Genomic DNA, 20852 nt, shown 5'->3' with positions numbered 1-20852 from the left:
ACTACCCAGGAAGACAGTGAATTTTTATTTATTTGTAAAAAATATTTATTATTATTTTTTTAGAGAGACAGAGTGCACATGAGAGGATGAGCAGGAGGGGCAGAGGGAGAGGGAGAGAGAATCTCAAGCAGACTGTGCACTGAGCACAGAGCCTGAGGTGGGACTTGATCCCAGGACACAGAAATCATGACCTGAGCCAAAACCAAGAGTTGGACGCTTAATCTACTGAGCCACCTAGGTGTCCCCAGAGTGATTTTTTTAAAAAATCATCTGTCTCGGGGATCCCTGGGTGGCTCAGGGATTTGGCACCTGCCTTTGGCTCAGGGTGTGATCCTGGAGTCCCGGGATCAAGTCCCGTATCGGGCTCCCTAAATGGAGCCTGCTTCTCCCTCTGCCTGTGTCTCTGCCTCTCTCTCTGTGTCTCTCATGAGTAAATAAATAAAATCTTAAAAAAAAAAAAATCATCTGTCTCTTCTTCTGCAGAGGCTTGATTTTGAAATCTTAATCTACTTAAGTATCCCAGATTTTGATCAGTGTAAACGTAACAGAATGCAAACCTGTGAGAAGCTAGAATATTATTTCTTGGTTTCCAGCATAGCTTAGGGTAAGCACATTGCATATTAAGCAAGGAATCTGATTTGCAACTAAAGGACTCCTTTTTCTCAGCACAATATTTTTTAAAGATTTATTTATTTATGATAGACATGGTGGGGGGGGGCAGAGACACAGGCGGAGGGAGAAGCAGGCTCCATGCAGGGAACCCGACGTGGGACTCGATCCCAGGACTCCAAGATCACGCCCTGGGCCAAAGGCAGGCCCCAAACCGCTGAGCCACCCAGGGATCCCAATAAAAATCTTTAAAAGAAAAAAGAATTTATTGGGAAGTAAAAATTACACAAAATTTTATGTATTTATTTTAAAGATTTATTTATTTATTTGTTTATTATTTAGAGAGAGAATGCACAAGCAGGGAGAGGAGCAGAGAGAGACAGAAAAGCAAAGTCCTTGCTGAGTGCAGAGTCTGCCGCAAGGCTGGATCATACAAATCTGAGATCATGACCCAGACCAAAACCAAGACTTGGGGGCCTGACCAACTGAACCACCCAGCTGCCGCTAAGCAAAATTGTATGTAAAGGGTCAAAGGGGAGGGAAGTAATCACAAAAGAAGAAATACAAATGAGCAATTAATAAATGAGAAATGCTACATTGTATAGTGCAAATTATAATGAGATAGTATGTGATGTCCATCAGATTGGCAAACTTTTTTGGGGGGAAGGGGAGGGGGATAAGGAGAGAGAATCCCAAGCAGGCTCCATGCCCAGGACAGAGCCCCACACAGGGCTCGATCTCACGACCCTGAGATCATGACCTGAGCTGAAATCAAGAGATGCTTAGCCGACTCTCTCTGAGCCACCCAGATGTTCCCTAAACATTTAAAAATACAGAACAATGATATTTATTGGCAATGATGTGAAGCCACATGATCATACAGTTCTGGTCAAATTGCTATAATCTTTTGTAGAATAATTAAGCAATTTGGTTAAAAATTTTTAGCCTAGTAGTTTCACTTTTAGGAATTTGCTTTAAAGAAACAACCAGAAGTTATTTATGTATAAAGACATTCATGAAGGCAATTTTCTAGAAGTGAAAAACTGTAAGCAACAGAAATGTCAATCCAAAAAACGGAATTTATTAAATAAATGATAGGGGCAGGCCAGGTTGCTCAGCGGTTTAGCGCCCCCTTCAGCCTAGGGCGTGATCCTGGGGTTCTAGGATCGAGTCCCATGTCAGGCTCCCTGCATAGAGCCTGCCTCTCCCACAGCCTGTGTCTCTGCCTCTGTGTGTGTGTGTGTGTGTGTGTGTGTGTGTGTGTGTGTATCTCATGGGGGAAGTAAATAAAATCTTTAAAAATAAATAAATGATGGGAGTTTAGCACAGTATCTACAAGTGCAGAAATGGAGCCAAACACTTGAGTTTGAATCTCAATTCCACTACCTCCTTGCTGTGGGAACTTGGGTAAGTTGACTACCTTCTGTGCGGCTCAGTTTCCCTATCTATAAAATGGGATTTTTGTAAGAATCAAATTATTTCATACATGGAGAGTTCATAGAACTCTGCCTGGGGCATACTAAATTGTCAAGAAGCATTAGTAATTCTCATGGTTTTAGTATGACCATCAATCATCCATACACAGCGTGATCCATATGGAATATGATCACTCCATATTGATAGAGGATGAAGGAAGGTTAGGTCTCCACCTGGGGACCATGATGGTGATAGGAAAATCTGAGTGTTGGGAGTTCTTGTACAAAATGTGGGTGCTAGGTAGAGGAATAGCCAAGAAAAGAGAAGAAAAGTATAGAAAGAGGGGGCAACAGGATACCCATGACAAAAAGTTCTGTGTGACACTCTTGCCTGGCCTGGCAAAGCTTAAAGAACACATCTGCCAGACCATCAGTAAATAAATACTAAACAATTAAAGGACAGGCTTTTATTATTGACAAGTATGGCACTCAGGACAGCTCAGCATTTAACAATAGCTCTGGATTAAGAGGATGCAAAGTATTTCTAGGTTGGCTTTCCAAGAGCTGTATCAAGTTCTTCAAGTGTTCTTTTTTACAATCCTATCACAGTAGGATGGTGACTGTACTTTGTAAGATGTAAGTTGGATTTAGCCTTCCCCCGGATTTCTGGGTAAAAAAAGCAAAAATAAGCTTCAGAGATCATTTAACTCAGGGGTTCTCAACTTTTTGTGTGCCATGGACTCCTGTGGCAGGCTAAATAAAACCTATGGACCTCTCCTTCGAATACTGTTTTCAAATGCATAAAATATTTAAAAATAGGATTACAAAGAAAACCAATTACATTTAAAAAGGAGTTATCAAGGGACCCCTGGCTGGTTCAGTGGTTGAGCGCCTGCCTTTGGATCCGGGGTCCCCAGATAAGAGTCCCGCATCAGGCTCCCTGCATGGAGCCTGCTTCTCCTCCTGCCTGTGTCTCTGCCATTCTCTCTCTATCTCTGTCTCTCTGTCTCTCATGAATAAATAGAATTTTTTAAAAAGAAGGTTGATATGGAAGTGTTCTAGAACATTCCTTCCCTTGCTAATTCTCTGACTTGATCTTAGGCTAAATAAAATCTTTAAAAAATAAAATAAAAAGGGGTAATGATAATAATAATAGTAGAGTGCTTTGTTGATGCATTAATAAGATCTGCTGCAGGTCTAATAACTACTGTCACTTTAAAAAATGCTGAGCATACATGATATATTGAGATGTCTATAACAACTCTTAATGAGACATAAAAACAGTGAATTCTATTGGTGACAGAGTCATAGTCGCTACAAATACTAGTGGGGTTTGCATCCCCCCGCCCCCGCCCATCCAGATCCTATCCACAGACCCTGACCTAGTTCCAAGCCATCCTGTCACAGATTAGCAAACTGCAGCCCAGTGTTGGACCCCTGTAAATTATCTAATTATATAGCAAGTAGTAGCAGATTGAAGCCCCAGAGCAATGAATACTTCCTCATTCCAAACTGCTTCCTGTTGACTGAGATCTCAAGGATCTAGTCTTAGAGGCAACATTTAAATGACAGAGGCCAACCAAAATTATTTTGGAACAAAAATAAAATTTGAACTTATATTTTCTTTTTCTTTATTTTATTTTTTTAAGATTTTATTTATTTATTCATGAGAGACACAGAGAGAAAGAGGCAGAGACATAGGGGGAAGTAGAAGCAGGCTCCATGCAGGGAGCCCAATGTGGGACTCGATCCCGGGACGCCAGGATCACACCCTGGGCCGAAGGCAGGCGCTAAACTGCTGGGCCACCCAGGCTACCCTGCTTTCTCTTTTAAAAGAATTTCTAACAGGGGTGCTTGGGTGGCTCAGTGGGTTGAGCGTCTGACTTTTGGTTTCGGCTCCGGTCATGATCTCAGGGTTGTGGGATCAAGAGCTCCTCCAGCTGAGCCCTGAATCCAGCTCCACAGTCAGCAGAGAGCCTGCTTGGATTTTTTCTCTCTGTCCCTCTGCCCTCCTTCCTGCCCACCACCACCCATTCTCGCACACTCACTCTCCTTCTCTCTTTCTCAAATGGATGAATAAATCTTTTTTTATTAAAAAAAAAAAAAAGAACTTCTAACAGAAATTATAATCTCTTCCTGAAATCCAGGTCAGTTTAAGCTGATTGCTGACAAAATTTATTTAGCCTAATATTTGATCAAGGAAGAGATCCTCTGTGCTCTACTTTCAGAGTTCAGTGATTCCTGAACTTCAGTGATTCCATGATTCCTTCAAACTTCAATAAAATATTGAGATCCATGGGCCAAAATTCTATAAATATATTTCTGATACCTCCTGTCTATGAATTCTCTTAAAAATATTGCATAACTTAACTCCTATTATTTTGAAGGCAAACAAGGAAGCATCCCATAAAGTTCTCCAAAGGTAAAATGATGTTTGGCTACTCATTAATAATAATATAACCCAGTTTTTCACATATTTTGATGTCCCATGTAGTCCCATGTACTTATAAAATCAGGTTGAGGGATGCCTGGGTGGCTCAGCGGTTGAGTGTCTGCCTTTGGCTCAGGCTATGATCCTGGAGTCCCAGGATTGAGTCCCACATCGGGCTCCCTGCAGGGAACCTGCTTCTCCCTCTGCCTGTGTCTCTGCCTCTCTCTCTCTCTCTTTCTCTCTCTCTCTCACATGAATAAATAAAATCTTTTTTTTTTAAATCAGGTTGATATGGAAGTGTTCTAGAACTTTCCTTCCCTTACTAATTCTCTGATTTGATCTTAGGCTCTCCAATCTAATCCTCTAGTCAGGTAGTCCACAAATGTGTTCTTAAATGCCTTTCCTCTGTCAATAATTGTCCTAGATTGTATTTCTTCTTAACTAATTCCTAGAGAAAACAATTTGCCTGCCAGCATACCTCCAATGTGTAGATCAACCACTTGTAGTTGATATGTAGTCCATCTCCCTACCCAGCTCTTTTATAAAATTCTAGTATTTTCTGGGTATCTATCCCTTGCCCTTATCACTATAGGGCCAGGTCCAAGACAACTGGGAATCTCCCCTATAAACCACCACCCACAGAAATTATTCAAAGTATCCAAACATAAGTTTGTTCTACTTGCTTACCTTGCCTCTCCCATTCCTTCCCCCCAAAACCACAGTAAAGGCTCCAGGCTGCTGTTCCCCTTTCCACCTGCTCATCTTGTTTTGGTGCTTTCCTGTATGGCCCTGCATGGCTTTTCAGGCATTTAGTACTTCCAGGGCTTTCTCTTCCTAGGGAGCCATGAATATAAAAAAGTAACTTCTTCCTTCATGGCAGTCCTTTTCATGTCTGTTTGTTGAATGCACTCATCCACAACAAGTCTCAGCACATTTTTAGACACAAACCCTAAAAGAGCAGCAGCAAATAAAGTAGACCAAATCCTCACCTTGAAGTTTGTATTTTTTTGGTCTGGGGTTTATAAGCTTGCGTGGGGAGGAGGGCTATAGAGTAAATTGAACCTAGGTATGACCAAGACCCATTCTTTTCTTCTTCAGCTGATTATTTCCTGCTAACCTATGGAGTAAAGGTGGTTGATGATATTTGGGAAATCAAAGAATTGAATCCTGGGATCCCTGGGTGGCTCAGTGACTGAGCTCCTGCCTTCGGCCCACGGCATGATCCTAGGGTCTCAGGACTGAGTCCCACATTGGGCTTCCTGCAGGGAGCCTGCTTCTCTCTCTGCCTCTCTCTCTCTCTCTCTCTCTGTCTTTTGTGAATAAATAAATGAAATCTTTAAAAAAAAAAAAAAAGAATTGAACCCTATTTCCCTCTTTCCTGGACAAAGGCCAGACTCTGCCTAGACTAGGCTCTACCTACTAATGTCTGGACTGAGGAGATAGGGCCAGAATAGGGTTCTTGTAATTTTATTTTGCCAGATGATTAGGAGAAAGCAAGATGATTAGGAAGAGTTACTAATCCCTTTCCCATGTACTTCTTGCCTCACCAAACTCCCAAACTCTCCTGGGATGATGATGGAAGCAATTTTAAAAATTAAATGAAGGGTCAGTTAGATCTCACAGAGCAGGATAGAGTGGGCAAACAAAAGTAATGCCTTGATCTGACCAATCCCCCTCCCAACCCTCCCAGGCATCCATGGGGAAAAGGACCTTACTGAGTTAGGCCTTTTGCCTGGGTACCTCTTAGAGTGATTTCCTCACTTCCTCTGTTCTCCCCAGGTATCTTCCTCTTCTTGTGTCTGCTTTCCAGGCTGGTGTACCATTCGGCTCCCTCAGGAAGAGAGTTACTTTCTACCTCTTCCCAAACTGGGGTTCCTGAAATGAAATCTGTCCTTACTCCAGCTCTGCCCTCTTGGGGCAGTTAAACTCTAAGAGCCTCTTGAGAGGTAGTAGAGGCTGATTCCACAGCCAATCTCCCCACAGCCAGAGCTGGAGCTAATTTCCTCATCAGTTCCCTTAGAGGAGAAACATCTCAGCAAAGCAAATATTTGTTTGTGTCTTTTTTTTTCCACAAAGACAACATAGTCTAGCCTCACATGGGGAAGTATATTCCTCTCATCAACATGGGTTTTTGTTTTTTCAAAGTCATAATCCTTGCTTTATTTTGCTACGGAGCCTTTGACCACTGCCTGAGCTTGGTTACATCATGGGTCATGCTGTCAGCTGTGAGTCACTGAGACAGCTTTCTGATCCCAAATCTCTTGTCTAGTAGAAGGAAGAACAAGATGTGAGCTCATTCCTCTTGCTAGTGGTTTTTTTCTTGTTTCATGTTATTTCTCCTTTCATAATATGTCCCAAGAAGGCATAGATAATTAGGTGGGGCAAGGAGAACAGTAGTATTAGGTGAGATGATTTTTTCACTTGTCTGTCAGGTTCCTGCAGGAAACAGCTAATTTTCACGAAGGCTTAATTGAAGACAGTGTATGAAGGGAGTGCTTACAGAGGTCCAGGGAGACTTAAGAAAACCAACAAGGAGTGGTGAAGACAGGGGACTAGCAAAGCAAGGTGGCACTCAGCACTACATGCAGGCCTGTATAAGCAAGTGGGTATGGTGTTACTTGACCCTGGAAGAATTACAGCCATGGAAGAGGGGTCACTCAAATATTGTTGTGGCAAAGAAATGCAACCACTGCAAAAACCATGGCCTGGGAAGGGGGCACTGAGAGAGAAATAGGTTGACCTCTCTTTCTTCCTACCCTCTAATCTCCTTCTTCATTGCATTGGCCAAAGCCAATTGGAAGCCAGTGGGCAAGGAGTCTGCCAGGGCAGAAGGCAAGGCAAAGAAGGATGGAGAATGGAGAGGTAAACAGAGTAACCAACACACAGTCAATATTTGAAAATTTAAATAATGGCGCACTTATCCTACAAACCAAACCTCTGTGCACAACTTACTGTACTTTACATTAGAATGCTGGACTGTATGCACCAAAAGAAATGCAACATTACCTTATGGAAGTTCGATAGATAAATGGCATATAGGACACGTGGTTTCTAATCTCAGGATGGATGGGGTTTGGATTTTCTTTCCCTATCCCTTCATATCCTATCTCCTTACTCTGCATTCCATGTCTGTCAGGGACAAAACAAAACAAAACAAAACAAAACAAAATCTATGTCAACATGTACAGGCTTGAAGCATCACAGGTTTTTAGGAAGGCTATCCTGTGCTGTTCATTGCCCCACCTCCACCCCTCATCTTTTCCCACACACATCAGGAATCGGTTTTGATAGCATTGCTAATAGATTATCTAGTTTGACTTTAGTGGCAAATTGTTTAACATCTCCTAAGGGAAACTTCTAGTATTGAACAACTCTTGTTTTAAAAAGTTGTTAATATTAAGCCACAATATTTATTTTAAAATGTTCCTCTTTTGGGATAACTGAGTGGCTCAGGAGTTGAGTGTCTGCCTTCAGCTCAGGGCATGATCCGGGTCCCTGCAAGGATCCTGCTTCTCCCTCTGCCTGTGTCTCTGCCTCTCTCTCTGTCTCTCTCATGAATAAATACATAAAATCTTAAATAAATTAAAAAAAAAGTTCCTCTTTCAAGTGGCAAGTTTTATCACAGTCAGGTCCTTAAAGGATGTTGAGAAACAAATGGAGACTGGGCTTGAAAATTGCCTGAGCAGACAAAGCCAGTTTAGTCATACAAGCAAAGTTTAATTTAGCTCATTTTGTAAGACTAATTTGACAAAGGTCATTTCTTGCTTATGCCTCTGGAAATCATAACCAAAACTTCAACTGTTTCCCAAGATTGACACAAGATAACCACTGATCAATTTCCTATCTTTTATGAAAATTCTAATATTAAAACCAATCACTGTAAAAAAATAAAGTCACTGCTGTCTCACTACATAAGCTGCTTTATAACAATATACCTGTGCCCCTGAAACTCATTCTGTTTTGATTTGAATGCTCCTAGTTGGCAAACTGTCTTTTTGCTGTGTGCCCAGTAAATAAACTTTTATTAATCACTACTTCCATAATTCATTGGTTTTTTGTTCTTTCTGAACTTTTGACAAGAACAACTTCTTTTTTTTTTTAATTTTTATTTATTTATGATGGTCATCACAGAGAGAGAGAGAGAGAGAGAGAGAGAGGGAGAGAGGGAGCAGAGACATAGGCAGAGGGAGAAGCAGGCTCCATGCACTGGGAGCCCGATGTGGGATCCGATCCCAGGTCTCCAGGATCGCGCCCTGGGCCAAAGGCAGGCGCCAAACCACTGCGCCACCCAGGGATCCCTTGACAAGAACAACTTTAAAGCTGAAATCCTCTCAGTTTAGCTTGTAGCTTCAAGATAATTCAACACTATCCGTACCATTCGGCCATGTTTTCATTCTCCTGAGATGTTTTGTTAAATGAAATCTGGAATCCCGGAGATTCTTCCTCTCATTCTTCCTCCCTGTGAGGTCGCTACAGGAGGGCTGGGTCCCTCAACTCAAGGCCAGAACTTCATTGAGACTGCCCTCCTTGCACAGCTGCCTCTCTGGATTCCAGTAACCCGCTTCTCTTTTTAGGCCTGGGCTCTGCAAAACCCTTGTGGTTTCCTACACCCTGCCCACAACTTTGTAAATAGTTCCTGTTCATTATTAAATTGGCCAGTTGGAACACACCAGCTATTTCTTGCCAGGACCCTTACACACTTGGTAGGATTCATTTACTGAGTAACTACTATATCCCAAGGAAGAATAAAATGATAAATTAGACAGTTAATACTCTCAAGGGGGCAGCGTGGAGAGTGGAGACAGCCACGAGAACAGGTGATTGATTATATCACAACTTGATAAATGATGCGGAGAGGCATTGGATGGGGAGGTGGGTGAGTAGAAGCATAAAATATTTAGAGGCAAGGGCAGATTCAGAGAAGTTGTCTTGGTGGAGACCTGGTCAGGAAAATTTAGAGGCAAGGGTGTGGGTAGAGTGGTCAGGAGCTGGGTGAGAAGTTTACAGCCATGGACATCAGGGCCAGTCAGGGTGTGAAGGGATGAGAGGGGAGGAGGGTTAGGCGGGACCAGACTATAGAAAGCCTTGTCCTGCAGGGAGGGGTCCTTCCTTTCCATTTGTTTATTCCCTCTCTCTTTCTCTCTCCACCAAGGGAAAAATAATGACATAGGTGAAGTCTGCAGCTTCCTACTCATAACCCTTAATCCTGCCCTACTCTCAGGACTTGACACTCCTACTTCTTTGGCTTGAAACTGGTCGTTTCTGTTGAAAAATCACTTGCATACACCACCTGCACATCCGAGGGTCTTTTAAAATGGCAACAAGACAATATGGTAAACCAGTCCTTGGAGATGAGTGCATGTTCCCAAATGCATTCTAGACGCCCTAACAGCCAGAGCCACCTTTTTAAAAATTTTTTATTTATTTATTCATGAGAGACAGAGACAGAGAGAGAGAGAGGCAGAGACACAGGCAGAGGGAGAAGCAGGCTCCATGCAGGGAGCACCACGTGGGACTCGATCTTGGGTCTCCAGGATCAGGCCCTGGGCTTCAGGCGGCGCTAAACCGAGGAGCCACCCGGGCTGCCCCCACCTTTTCTTTAACAGCAGCAGACAACAGCCTAGTGGAGAAGGTAACAGTAATGCTGGCAAGAGGGTAAAGAGTGAAGCTTCACTAAAGTGGGGCTTTGGTCCAAAGTAGTCTGTGTAGGTGGGCATTTTTAAGAGCCATTATTTGTCACGCTGTCTAGGCAAGTCCAGGGCCCAGGACCTATGTGTCTTCCCTCCCTACAGCTCAAACTACAAGTAGTTTCCTTGCGAGGCAGAGCCTCCTCGGCACATTCCTGGCGCCGCCTGCGGACAGCCAAATCCTCAGGGCTGCGGCTCAGGAGGCTTCGTTAATCAAAATCATCACACGACCCCCTCCTGTTTTCTCAGAACTTCGCGCGAGCACCGCTGCCTTGGGCTGCCCCCAAACGAGTAAGAGAACAGGGCAGGGCTCAAAGCAGGCGGCGGGGGATCCCCGGGTGGCTCGGCGGTTTGGCGCCGCCTTCAGCCCAGGGTGATCCTGGAGACCCGGGATCGAGTCCCGCCTCGGGCTCCCTGCATGGAGCTTGCTTTGCCCTCTGCCTGTGTCTCTGCCTCTCTCTCTCTCTCTCTGTCATGAATAAATAAACTTTAAAAAAAATAAAAAATGAATAAAAACAAGCGGTGGGCATGGAATCCTCCAGGCGGACTCGGACCGGCTGGTCGTCTGGCGAGGAGGCCCCTCCCCCGGGCGGGGTCGCTCCGGAGTCGGCGGCCGAGGCCCGCCCCCGGGCCGGAGCCCTAGGTCGGCCCCGCAGAGTGCGAGCGGCCGCCGCGCGGGGCATGGGGCGCTGAGGCCATGGACGGCTACAGGGGCTTCCTGGGGCTGCTGGTGTCGGCGCTGCTCGTCGGCTTCCTGGCCGTCGTCTTCAGCCTCGTCTGGGTCCTGCACTACCGGGAGGGGCTCGGCTGGGACGGGACCGCGCTCGAGTTCAACTGGCACCCGGTGTTCATGGTCACGGGCTTCGTCTTCATCCAGGGCATCGGTACTGGGCACGCCCGGGGGGCACGGGGTCCCGGGCCCCCATCTCAGCCGAGCGCGGCCGACGCGGGCGGGGCGGGGGGCGCGGGGCGGGGGCGCGGGGCCGAGAGCGGAGCGTGCCCGGCCCGGAGACGGCGCGGCGGCGGCGCTGGACGGGGCCGGGGGCGCGGGGGCAGCGGGGACACCGGGGGGCACCGGGGGGCACCGGGGTGCCGGGGGCAGGGGGCCGGGACCGCCGCGAGACGCCCTGCGGGGGGGCGCCTGGCCCGTACGCCGCCCACTGGCGGACTCCTCGCTGCGAGTGCCCGGGGCGCCCCGCAGGCATCCCCGGGCCCAGCCCCCCGGGCCGAGGACGGAGGCTGCAGCGCCGCGCGTCCCCACCCTGGGCCCCCAAGCCCCCCAGTCGCCCCCGGCGGGCGGAGCCTGCGCAGTCGCGGCCCCCGAGACGCTCGTGAGGCCTTGCTCCCAACTTTCTTCAGGGCTGCAGATTAGGAGAGGAAGGCGACGGGAGAATTTGCCTTCCGTCCCATCCTCCGCCCCGGGAGAAGGGCCGGGTCAGCCGACGGCCGCGGGCACTGAAGCCTGGGCTCTGGCGTCGCTCCTCCCAGAGCGTTAGGGTCGGGAAGCCGCCAGGCCCCCAGGGGTGTTGGGCTCCCTGCCGGGCCCTCGGCGGGCTGGAGCCCACCTTGTCGGTGTGGCTGCGCACCAGCCAAATCCCCCTGCGGGGCCTCCTGCGGGGCTTCCTGCGGGGCGGGGCGCTGGCCCCTAAGGCGGGACCGCCTGGCCCCCGGGATGCTGCTGCCTGAGCCCTGCGCCCGCCCTGGGCTTTGCTGTGCACGCTCCGGGGGGAGGCTGACCTGACCCGGAGGGCGGGCCCAGTCGGTGGCCGACTTTGTTTTTGCTTTGGGGATAGAATTGACATAAAGCATTACGTGTTTCATGGGTGTGACGTGGCCATGTGTATGATTATATATAGGATTTATATAAATCGGGATGGTCACCTCAAGAAGTCTGGTTAACATCTACCAACTCACATAACTACACTTTTTTTTTTTCTTGTGATGAGAACGTTTAAGATGTACTCTGTTAGCAACGTTTAAGATCTACTTTCCTAGCAATGGCTCAAATATACAATATAATGTTACTAATGTAGTCCCCGTGCTGTACCTTACATCCCCAGGACTTATTTTATAACTGGAAGTTTACCATTTGTTTTTTTTGTTGTTGTTGTGTGTGTGTGTGTTTTTTAAGATTTTATTTATTTATTCATGAGAGACAGAGAGAGAGAGAGAGAGAGAGAGGCAGAGACACAGGCAGAGGCACATGCAGGGAGCCTGATGTGGGACTCCAGGATCAGCCCTGGGCGGAAGGCGGTGCTAAACCGCTGAGCCACCCAGGGATTCTCCTGGAAGTTTACCTTTTGACCACCTTCACCCATTTTGCCTGTGGGCCCTGCGCCCCCCCCCACCCCCCATCCCCCTAATCCCTGGCAGTTTTTATTGTGGTTGTGCTCTGCTGCTCAGTGTCCTGATGTTTCCTTCCTCGGCTGATTGGCTGGAGGAAGCTCTAGCTAGTGGTGCAAGCAAGCAGCATTTATTTGTAGCCACTTTTCAAAAAATGAAGTCAAGGCCTGGCAGATGGAGTATTTAGAAGAAGGTAGAAAGTGGTGGGCTGGTGTTCTATCTCAGAAGGTAGTGGAAGAGAAGTGTAAAGGCTTCAGAAAGAAGTGCCCACCTCTAGATTGAAATCTCTAGCCTTGTCTCTGAGCAGGCTGCCTTTTCTCCACCAGTATGTGGCTCTCCAGAACAAACAAATGAACAAAACTCCAACCTCATTCCCAAATAAAAGACTTTTGTTTCCGTGTAAAACTTGTGCTGTAGGCATCCCGCAGGTGTGGCCATCCCCCCCTCCCCCCAAGTAGTGGCAGACATTGCTACTGCTTGGTCCACCTGGTTTGCAATAGGCGTGGGGGTGCGAGTGCCATCAGCCAGCCAAGTTAATGTTACGTAAGCTCCAGTTATTTTGCCATGGACCTAAAATGAGAAAAACATACTCAAGTTCCAAAGTTGCTGTCATCAGAAACACTCTTTCCTGCATGGTGGAGCCCGTAAGTGTGGCCAGAGCTGTCAACATCTTTTGTTTGTTCAAAGTAGTAGAAAGAGTCTCTTGATCTCTTCCAACCAGCACTTTAGAGCAGCTCCTAATACCAAGAAACTTCCCAGAGTATTCTCGTAATTGAGGGTAAGAGAAACACAGATGGTATTAGTTGTTTCCTGGCTTATCAAAGAGGAGATGGTCACAAAACAGTTGCTAACGTTCATTGAGTGCCTTCTGTATGCCCACTAAGTGCGCTCTTTCACAGGTATGTAAGGATAAGTCAAGGCACAGAGCAGTTAAGTACCTTACCCGTGGAAGGGATATGTTTTCAGTGGCCTTATTTTCAAGCTTCATTTCTCTGCCTTTATGGCAATATGCCTACTTCCTGCAAAATATTCTTAAGAGAAGCAAAAAGCTTCATCTAAAATACACCTTAAAATTTGTTATTGGGCAGCCCGGGTGGCTCAGTGGTTTAGCGTTGCCTTCAGCCCAGGGCGTGATCCCGGGGACCCGGGATGGGTCCTGCATGGAGCCTGCTTCTCCCTCTGTCTGTGTCTCTGCCTCTCTTTCTCTCTTTGTCTCTATGAATAAATAAAAAGTTTTTTTTTTAATTGTTATTTGTGTTAAGAGTCCATTAGAGTTTTCCTAAAAAGATTTCTAGTTTCTCTAAACTTTGGGCTTAATCTGTTTATACTTACTTTTGGGCAAAAACATGTAAATTGTGGATGCCTGGGTGGCTCAGCTGTGTAAGCTGAATAAGCGTCCTACTCTTGATTTTGTCTCAGGTCATGATCTCAGGATTGTTGGGGATTCTGCTTAAGATTCCCCCTCCCCCACCCCCACCCTCAGCAAAAAACATGTAAATGGATTTTTTTTTAATGGATATTTTGGAAATTTTCATCTGTTGCTTTTGTGCAAACCTTGTTTTTTTAAAGCTTAGTTACTGTATTTCTATTAGTTTTGGAATGTTTGCCCTGTCAACACTCCCCATCCTGTTTACTATTTGGATTCCAGACTTGCAAAGCACTTTAATCAGATAATGCCCTTAATTGACATAAACATAAGCTTTTTCCTACCTACAGGCGCATGCATAGTACTCCTGAGTTTTTGTAAATCTTGCTGGGCCAGCATCTCCTCAGATACAACAATAGAAGGTCTTCAGTGGAAGGATGTACAGTAAATAGTTGACTTTGCAGGCCAGGAGGGAAATACATGTTACAGACTAACCATATTAACACAGACTTTTTTTTTTTCTCCCCTGTGTAATTGTTTCAGGGAGGAAATTTTTAGGTTTTGGTGTTTCAGATCTCTAGTAATGAACATGATGCAATTGAGTTTGTGATGCACAAATATTTAGAGATGAGGAAGGGAAGGCTAAAATATGGTCATTAAGCATAAAAAGCCTTGCAAATACAATACCCAAACAGTAAAAAATATTTAAAACCATTTGAGAACAAATAAGAGACTTGGGAAGCACCTTTTAAGAAGTAAGCTCTGGAGTAAGCATAAAAGTTACAAAATAAATGTGTGTGCATGGGGTACACTAGGTACCTACACATGGGAGCCCAAATATATTTTGGGAAATATATGTATTCTAAAATAGAGTATGACAGAGATAGGATATCTAAAACAAATAAAAATTTAAGCTAGTGGGGGGTATCTAGTAAACATGAATGAGGAAGAGTTTCAAAGAGAACTTTAGAGGAGGCTTTGTGTTTCTCTAAAAGGAATGTTTCCCAGGAAATCAGAGAAACAACCCTTGAAAAGAAGGCCACAGAAAAGATTGAAACAAATAAACCCTCTCAAAGTGGCAGTTGACCTTTTAAAAGGTTCAGCAAGGTGGAATGTGTTATTTGGCGAAGGGTAGAAAATTCAAGTGTATAAATTTGGTGAATAGAAGTCTCAGCAATTCTATACTCCTTCCTTTTCCATCTGCTTGCTGTATAAACTAAAGGGAGAGAAACTGAATAGTCTAATTATCTGAGGTTGGCTTTGTGAGAGAATAGAACTACATTTCAGTAACATTTAAAACAAAAAGAAACTGAGTATTTCTTAAAAGGCTGTTTGCATATCCTATTAATACATCTAAAAGTGACCAAATTCCAAGTCAACTTAAGTGTATTTACAAAGGCTCTTGGGGTAGATCCTGGCAAAGAAAGTGATGGAGAAAGTGCCGCAGACACTCCAAAGTCAGCCTTGGGGACACCACTGATAATAAAACCTACCAATTGTAGGTAGGGAAAGGGAGGGTTTTTACACAGCATAGGCACACAATTCAAGGCAACCCTAAACACATTTTTTGTTATAAATGAATGCATGCAGATCTCTTTGTAACTGATGAATGTGTTTTAGAAATGATTATTTTGCTCACTTTTGTCTGACATCTAGAATGACCCCTAGAATGGCAGATGGTAGGCCAATAAATAGTTATTGGATGAATGATTGGTTCTGTACCATCATTAAATTGTTAGTAACAGAATGCAGTTCTACTCATTTGTAATGATAATAATAGCATCTAAAGTAAAAGTGCCCTCCCTTGTCCCTCAGTGATTATCCTGTGTAGCCAGTTTGGCAGCACTGATTTGTTAGAGAAGAATGGGCATCATATTATATTGGAAATGCATTGTTATTCTAAAGGCCTCAGGCTCATGAGTACTACCTGTGCCTATTGCCTACCGAAAGCCATCAAATCTCCCTTTTTCCTTCTGCATCATTAACTTTCACCAGCCATTGGATTATCTCCAACATGTTACAATTGCTATCATCTTATAAACAACCATACTCTTTACCCCATGTTCCCCCTTCAGCCACTGTTTCAATTCTCTGCTTGCCTTGCCACAGAACTTTTTGGAAATTTTTGTCAATACCTGCAGTACTGACAAAAAAATACCTCCTAATTCCTCTCCTCCATTCTCTCTTGAACCGACTGCAGTCAGGCTTTCACTGCACTGCTTCACTGAAATTGCTCTTAACGTAGTTACCACTGGCAAGCACTTTGCGCATTCCAGTGGTCTATTCTCAGCCCTCATCTTGCCTGATCAGAAAGCAGCATTTGGCATAACTGATCCCTTCCTCCTCCTTGAGACACTTCCCTCACTTGGCTTCCAAGACACCCAGCACTCTTGGCTCTTCTCTCCTTGCTGGCTGTGCCTGTCAATGTCCTTTGCTGGTTCCTCCTCATCTCGTCGATCCCTTAAATGTACAGTGCCCAAAGCTCAGTCTTCTGACCACTTCTCCTTTCTTGATGCACTCATACCCTTGGTGATCTCATCCAGTCTCATAACTTTAAACGCCCATCTTCTCACTGTATCTGATGTTTATGTCTTTGGCCTGGACTTCTCCCAGGAACTCCAGACCCACATATCCATCTGTCTACTCAAACTCTCTATTTGGATGTCAAATAGACATGTCCAAACCTCAACTCTCCGTCTTCTTCACACCTCCAAAACCACTCATCACCCAGGTTACCCATCTTAGTAAATGGTAGCTTCATACTTCGTAGACATTCATACGGTCATCCTGGATTCCTCATTTCCTATCATACTTTTCATCCAATCCTTCAGAAAATTGAATAAGCTCCAAACTCAAAATACAGTATTATCCAGACTCTGACCATTGGCTGTTTTAGTTATTTACTCCTTCATTGTCTGTCTTCTAATAGAATGAAGGCTTCCTTGTCTGTTTTCTTCACTGTTGTATCCATGGTGCATAGAATGTTACCTAACATATAATTGGCATTCCATAAATATTTACTAGGGGCACCTGAGTAGCTCAGTGGTTGAGCATCTGCCTTTGGCTCAGGTCATGATCCCGGGGTCCTGGGATCGAGCCCCATGTTGGGCTCCCTGCTCAGCAGAAGTCTACTTTTCCCTCTCCCCCTCACCCCCCTCTCCTTGCTCGTGCTCTCTCTCTCTCAAATAAATAAATAAAATCTTTTAAAAATTGTACTAAATTAAACCAAGGGCCATACCTACAAGGATGGCTTGTAAAGTACATATGTGAAGTGGTATAGTATCCACCAGAGTGTCTTTCTGTGTTCAACTAAACATTCAGAAACACAAGACTGCCAAGACCATGCTGGGCACCAGCATACTCAGAAGGATGAAGGACAGGGACCAGAGCTTCCTGCCAGGGCAGCACTGAGTATCCTAGTTCAGTGGGCATCCTTTCTGCAGTAGTTTATGTAGCAGCCATATATCCCTCCAGAAACTAGCCTCTCTCCACGTGATAGTTCAGATACCAGGAGATGAGAGCGGCAGTGATGGGATCAAAGCTTAAGTGCCCCATGCCCCACAGGAGCCAGTATCCTTTGTAATACTCTAGAGATCTGGTTTCCAGTTTCCTTGCAGGGTATATACAGTGAGCTGAAGAGTGCCCCGCCCCTCAAGATACATCCAACTCCTAATCTTATAGACCTGTGAATATGACCACAGTGTCTGCAGATGTAAAGTTAAGGATCTCAAGGCAGCGGTTTAGTGCCGCCTGCAGCCCAGGGCCTGATCCTGGAGACCCAGGATTGAGTCCCACATCGGGCTCCCTGCATGGAGCCTGCTTCTCCCTCTGCCTGTGTCTCTGCCTCTCTCTCTGTGTGTGTCTCTATGAATAAATAAATAAAATCTTAAAAAAAAAAGATCCTGATTTAGAGTGGGGCCTAAATCCAATGACTTGTGATCTTATAAAAGAAACGAAAGCTATAGAAAGATGTAGATACAGAGAGGGGAAGGTGATGTGAAGATGGAGGCAGAGATTGGAATGATGTGTCTACCAGTAACCACCAGAAGCTAAGAGAGAGGTATGGACTGGATTCTGCCTCAGAGCCTCCAGAAGGAACCAGTCCTGCCAACACTTTGATTTTGGACTTCTGGCCTTCAGAGCTGTAGGCAAATACATTTCTGTTGTTTGAAGCCACTCAGGTTTTGGTAATTTTTATGGTAGCCCTAGGAAACCAACACAGGATATAAGGGTTATCATTGCACCCTGGAAAACCCAAAGTTTGGCATTCTTATCAGGTATTTATAGATTTTTTTTTTCATTGTTTCTCCCAGTCCATATACAGTTTACCAATCGGGGTCACTTTCATCATAAATGACGTTGCCTAATAACATTGGTATGAAGCCACTGATATCTGTTTATTAGGACAGTTAACCAAAGATCAGATCCTCATGCAAAGGAAGGTAAATGCTGTGTGTGTGTGTGTGTGTGTGTGTGTGTGTGTGTGTGTGTGTTACGGGTGGAGGGGGTACTGTAAAGAATTGGAGAGTGCCTAGTCTGGACAAAATAGGAAACCTCTTAGCTACAGCAGATTGTGGCTACATGGGGAATGCCAATCCAAAGTGGCTAGAGCTTCCCATTATCCAAGAGAATCCAGATTTTTAAAAACTGGTTTCATCTAAAAGTAAACCAGCCGCAAAACCAAAACAAAACCCGTAAACATTGTGCTGATCAAACAAAACAAATCTATGGACCAAATCCAGTCCATACCTTCCAGTTTACAGGTGACTTCTGCTGAAGCTTTCTGTCTTAACTTTGTGGGGTTTAAAATTTTTCCCTTAAAAAGTAGAACAATTAGATCAAAAATCTGTTATAATTTTTTTTCCTGTAGGAACTTTCTTAAAAAGTCAAAAAATGCTTGGAAATAACTGTACAGACTTTGGCTGTACTTTTCTAAGTCCATTCATTCATTCGGTTTTCATGTATCATACGATTTAATTAGCATACATATATTAAGCACTTACTGGATGCCAGACTCTGTGTAAAACAAATGAGTAAAATATAGCCTTGTCTACAGGCTGTACTTACTTGAGTTTGTTAGAGCTAAGTTACGATTTTCTTTTTCTTTTTTTTAAAGATTCTATTTATTCATGAAAGACACAGAGAGAGGCAGAGACATAGGCAGAGGGAGAAGCAGGCTTCCTGCAGGGGGGGCCCAATGAAGGACTTGATCCTAGGACCCTGGGATCACCACCTGAGCCAAAGGCAGACCCTCAACCACTGAGCCACCCAGGTGCCCCAAGTTATGATTTATTTTTTAGAAAACCTGAGCCCTGTGTGTTTAGAGCTGGCTAGGATTTGAAGTTCAGTTCCTAATTTTAGAGATTAAATGGTCAGACAAAGAGGTGTTGTCAGAATCAATATTACTTATAATCTGTTATAATATTGATATGAGGTGTAAGAAAATATACTTGCTGTCTCTAACAGTGCAGGATTTCTGGATATTTATAAATGTCTAGCAATTAATTGACTTTTTCTCCCTTCATACACTATTTTGTACAAAGTGGCTGCCTTTGTGATGGTTTCAGTCACTTTAAAGAGATACTTCAGTGCCAAGATACTAAAACAAATCTTCCAAATCATCCAAATCACTTCCTGCATTTTGATTTTTTTTTTAAGATTTTATTTATGTATTAATGAGAGACAGAGAGAGAGAGAGAGAGGCAGAGACACAGGCAGAGGGAGAAAAAGGCTCCATGCAGGGAGCGCGACTGAGCCGGGCCCCCAGGATCAGGCCCTAGGCTGAAGGCAGGTGCTAAACCGCGGAGCCGCCCAGGGATCCCCATTTTGATTCTTTAAAGGTTTTTAGTTTCATGATAGTCATGTAGTGAGACAGTCTGAATACACAGGCATATTTCAAAGCTCAGATTATTATTATTATTATTATTATTATTATTTTGCAGTGGCAGATAGATTTTATTGGACTGGGACACACTGGGGACCCTCACCCATGACACAGAGTGGGGGTGAGGTTGAAGATAAAAATCTAATGGGTCACTTGTGGTAGAACCACAGAGTCTAGCTGTGCTGGATGAAGGGGAGCCGAGGGCCTGGTTTTAAGCACTTGGGGTCCAAACATCTGGCCCTGTCAGCCACATGAGGGTGCCTCGGTGACCGTCCTCAGGCTCCCCTGCATGCTGAGCTGGGTTCCTGTGGGGACAGTCAGGCTCTGCGCAGCTGCTGACCGGGTGGTCAGGGCGCCCTGCCCCTTTCCTCAGGTCACACTTGGTTGAGCTGCAGGAAAGCCGCTGCTCCTCTTCCTCGAGGGCCCAGAGCTGCTCCTGCAAAATCAGGATGTGTTCCTCGGGCTCCTCGAGTGACATTCTCTCTTCCGTGTCCTTTTCCTTCTTCTTTCTGGCTCTTCCTCCGTCTTCTGTTCCATCATCGTGGCCACCTCCCTGGCCGGGCCCCGGAAAGCTTGGGGGGCGCCCCAGGAGGGCAGGCGTGGTGGCCCGGGGAGCCCCGCGCAGGCCCTGGCTGCCAGCCCTCGGCCCTCGCGCCAGGCCCAGGCGGCCCCGAGCGAAGCCTGCCCGCCCCGCCCCTGCCCGCGGCTCCTGCTCCCCACCCCCACCCTCACCCCCACTCCTGCTCCCCTCCCCCCTCCTCCCCGGCCCGCGGCTCCTGCCCGGTGTCCCCGCTGCAGCTGCTGCTGCTGCTGCTGCGGCCCCGGGGCCTGCGCGGGCTGCGCCTGCGCAGTGCGGGCGGGGCTCAGGCTTGGGGCGCTTCCAGGTTCAGATTCTCTTTGCTAGCCAGTGCCCCAGCCTTTCCAAGAAGATCCCTTTAAAAGGGTTCTCTGCCTTTACGTTTAACCTTGAGGCCTTTGTACAGCCTGGTACATGGCGGGGGGGGCGGTGCACGGGGAAATTAGTTCATAATCCTGCTTGGAATGTATACCAAGGATGTCAAAATAATACTTTATTCAAAGAATTAAGAAGTGTAATGGATATATCATATTTAGGTGT

General features: G+C 45.5%; 2 protein-coding genes and 1 long non-coding RNA gene across 4 annotated transcripts in view; 2 read left to right on the top strand and 1 right to left on the bottom strand.

Annotated features, from left to right (window-relative positions):
- Positions 1-1202, top strand: part of DCAF17 (DDB1 and CUL4 associated factor 17) — a 54959-nt gene extending 53757 nt beyond the window's left edge. Inside the window, exon 15 of one of the 2 annotated variants that reach the window (XM_072810872.1) lies at positions 952-1202. In XM_072810872.1, the coding sequence (XP_072666973.1) occupies positions 952-1059 (108 nt within the window). In that variant the 3' untranslated portion in view covers positions 1060-1202. The remainder of the gene's footprint in view (positions 1-951) is intronic. The other variant, XM_072810871.1, reaches the window with a different exon arrangement.
- A 9547-nt stretch (positions 1203-10749) lies between these two features.
- The window catches only part of CYBRD1 (cytochrome b reductase 1), a 30417-nt gene continuing 20314 nt past the window's right edge, over positions 10750-20852 (top strand). The window contains exon 1 of the mRNA XM_072811275.1: positions 10750-11026. Within this exon, the coding sequence (XP_072667376.1) occupies positions 10840-11026 (187 nt within the window). The 5' untranslated portion in view covers positions 10750-10839. The remainder of the gene's footprint in view (positions 11027-20852) is intronic.
- Positions 12594-16816, bottom strand: LOC140624172 (uncharacterized). Its single transcript, XR_012023689.1, has 2 exons — positions 16615-16816; positions 12594-13055 (listed from the first exon to the last, which is right to left on the bottom strand). It is a non-coding gene; the product is annotated as an uncharacterized lncRNA (long non-coding RNA).

This window comes from Canis lupus, chromosome 34 (assembly GCF_048164855.1).
Source record: "Canis lupus baileyi chromosome 34, mCanLup2.hap1, whole genome shotgun sequence".
In the NCBI taxonomy this organism is placed as follows: domain Eukaryota; kingdom Metazoa; phylum Chordata; class Mammalia; order Carnivora; family Canidae; genus Canis; species Canis lupus.
This window is presented reverse-complemented; position numbering and strand designations above follow the sequence as displayed.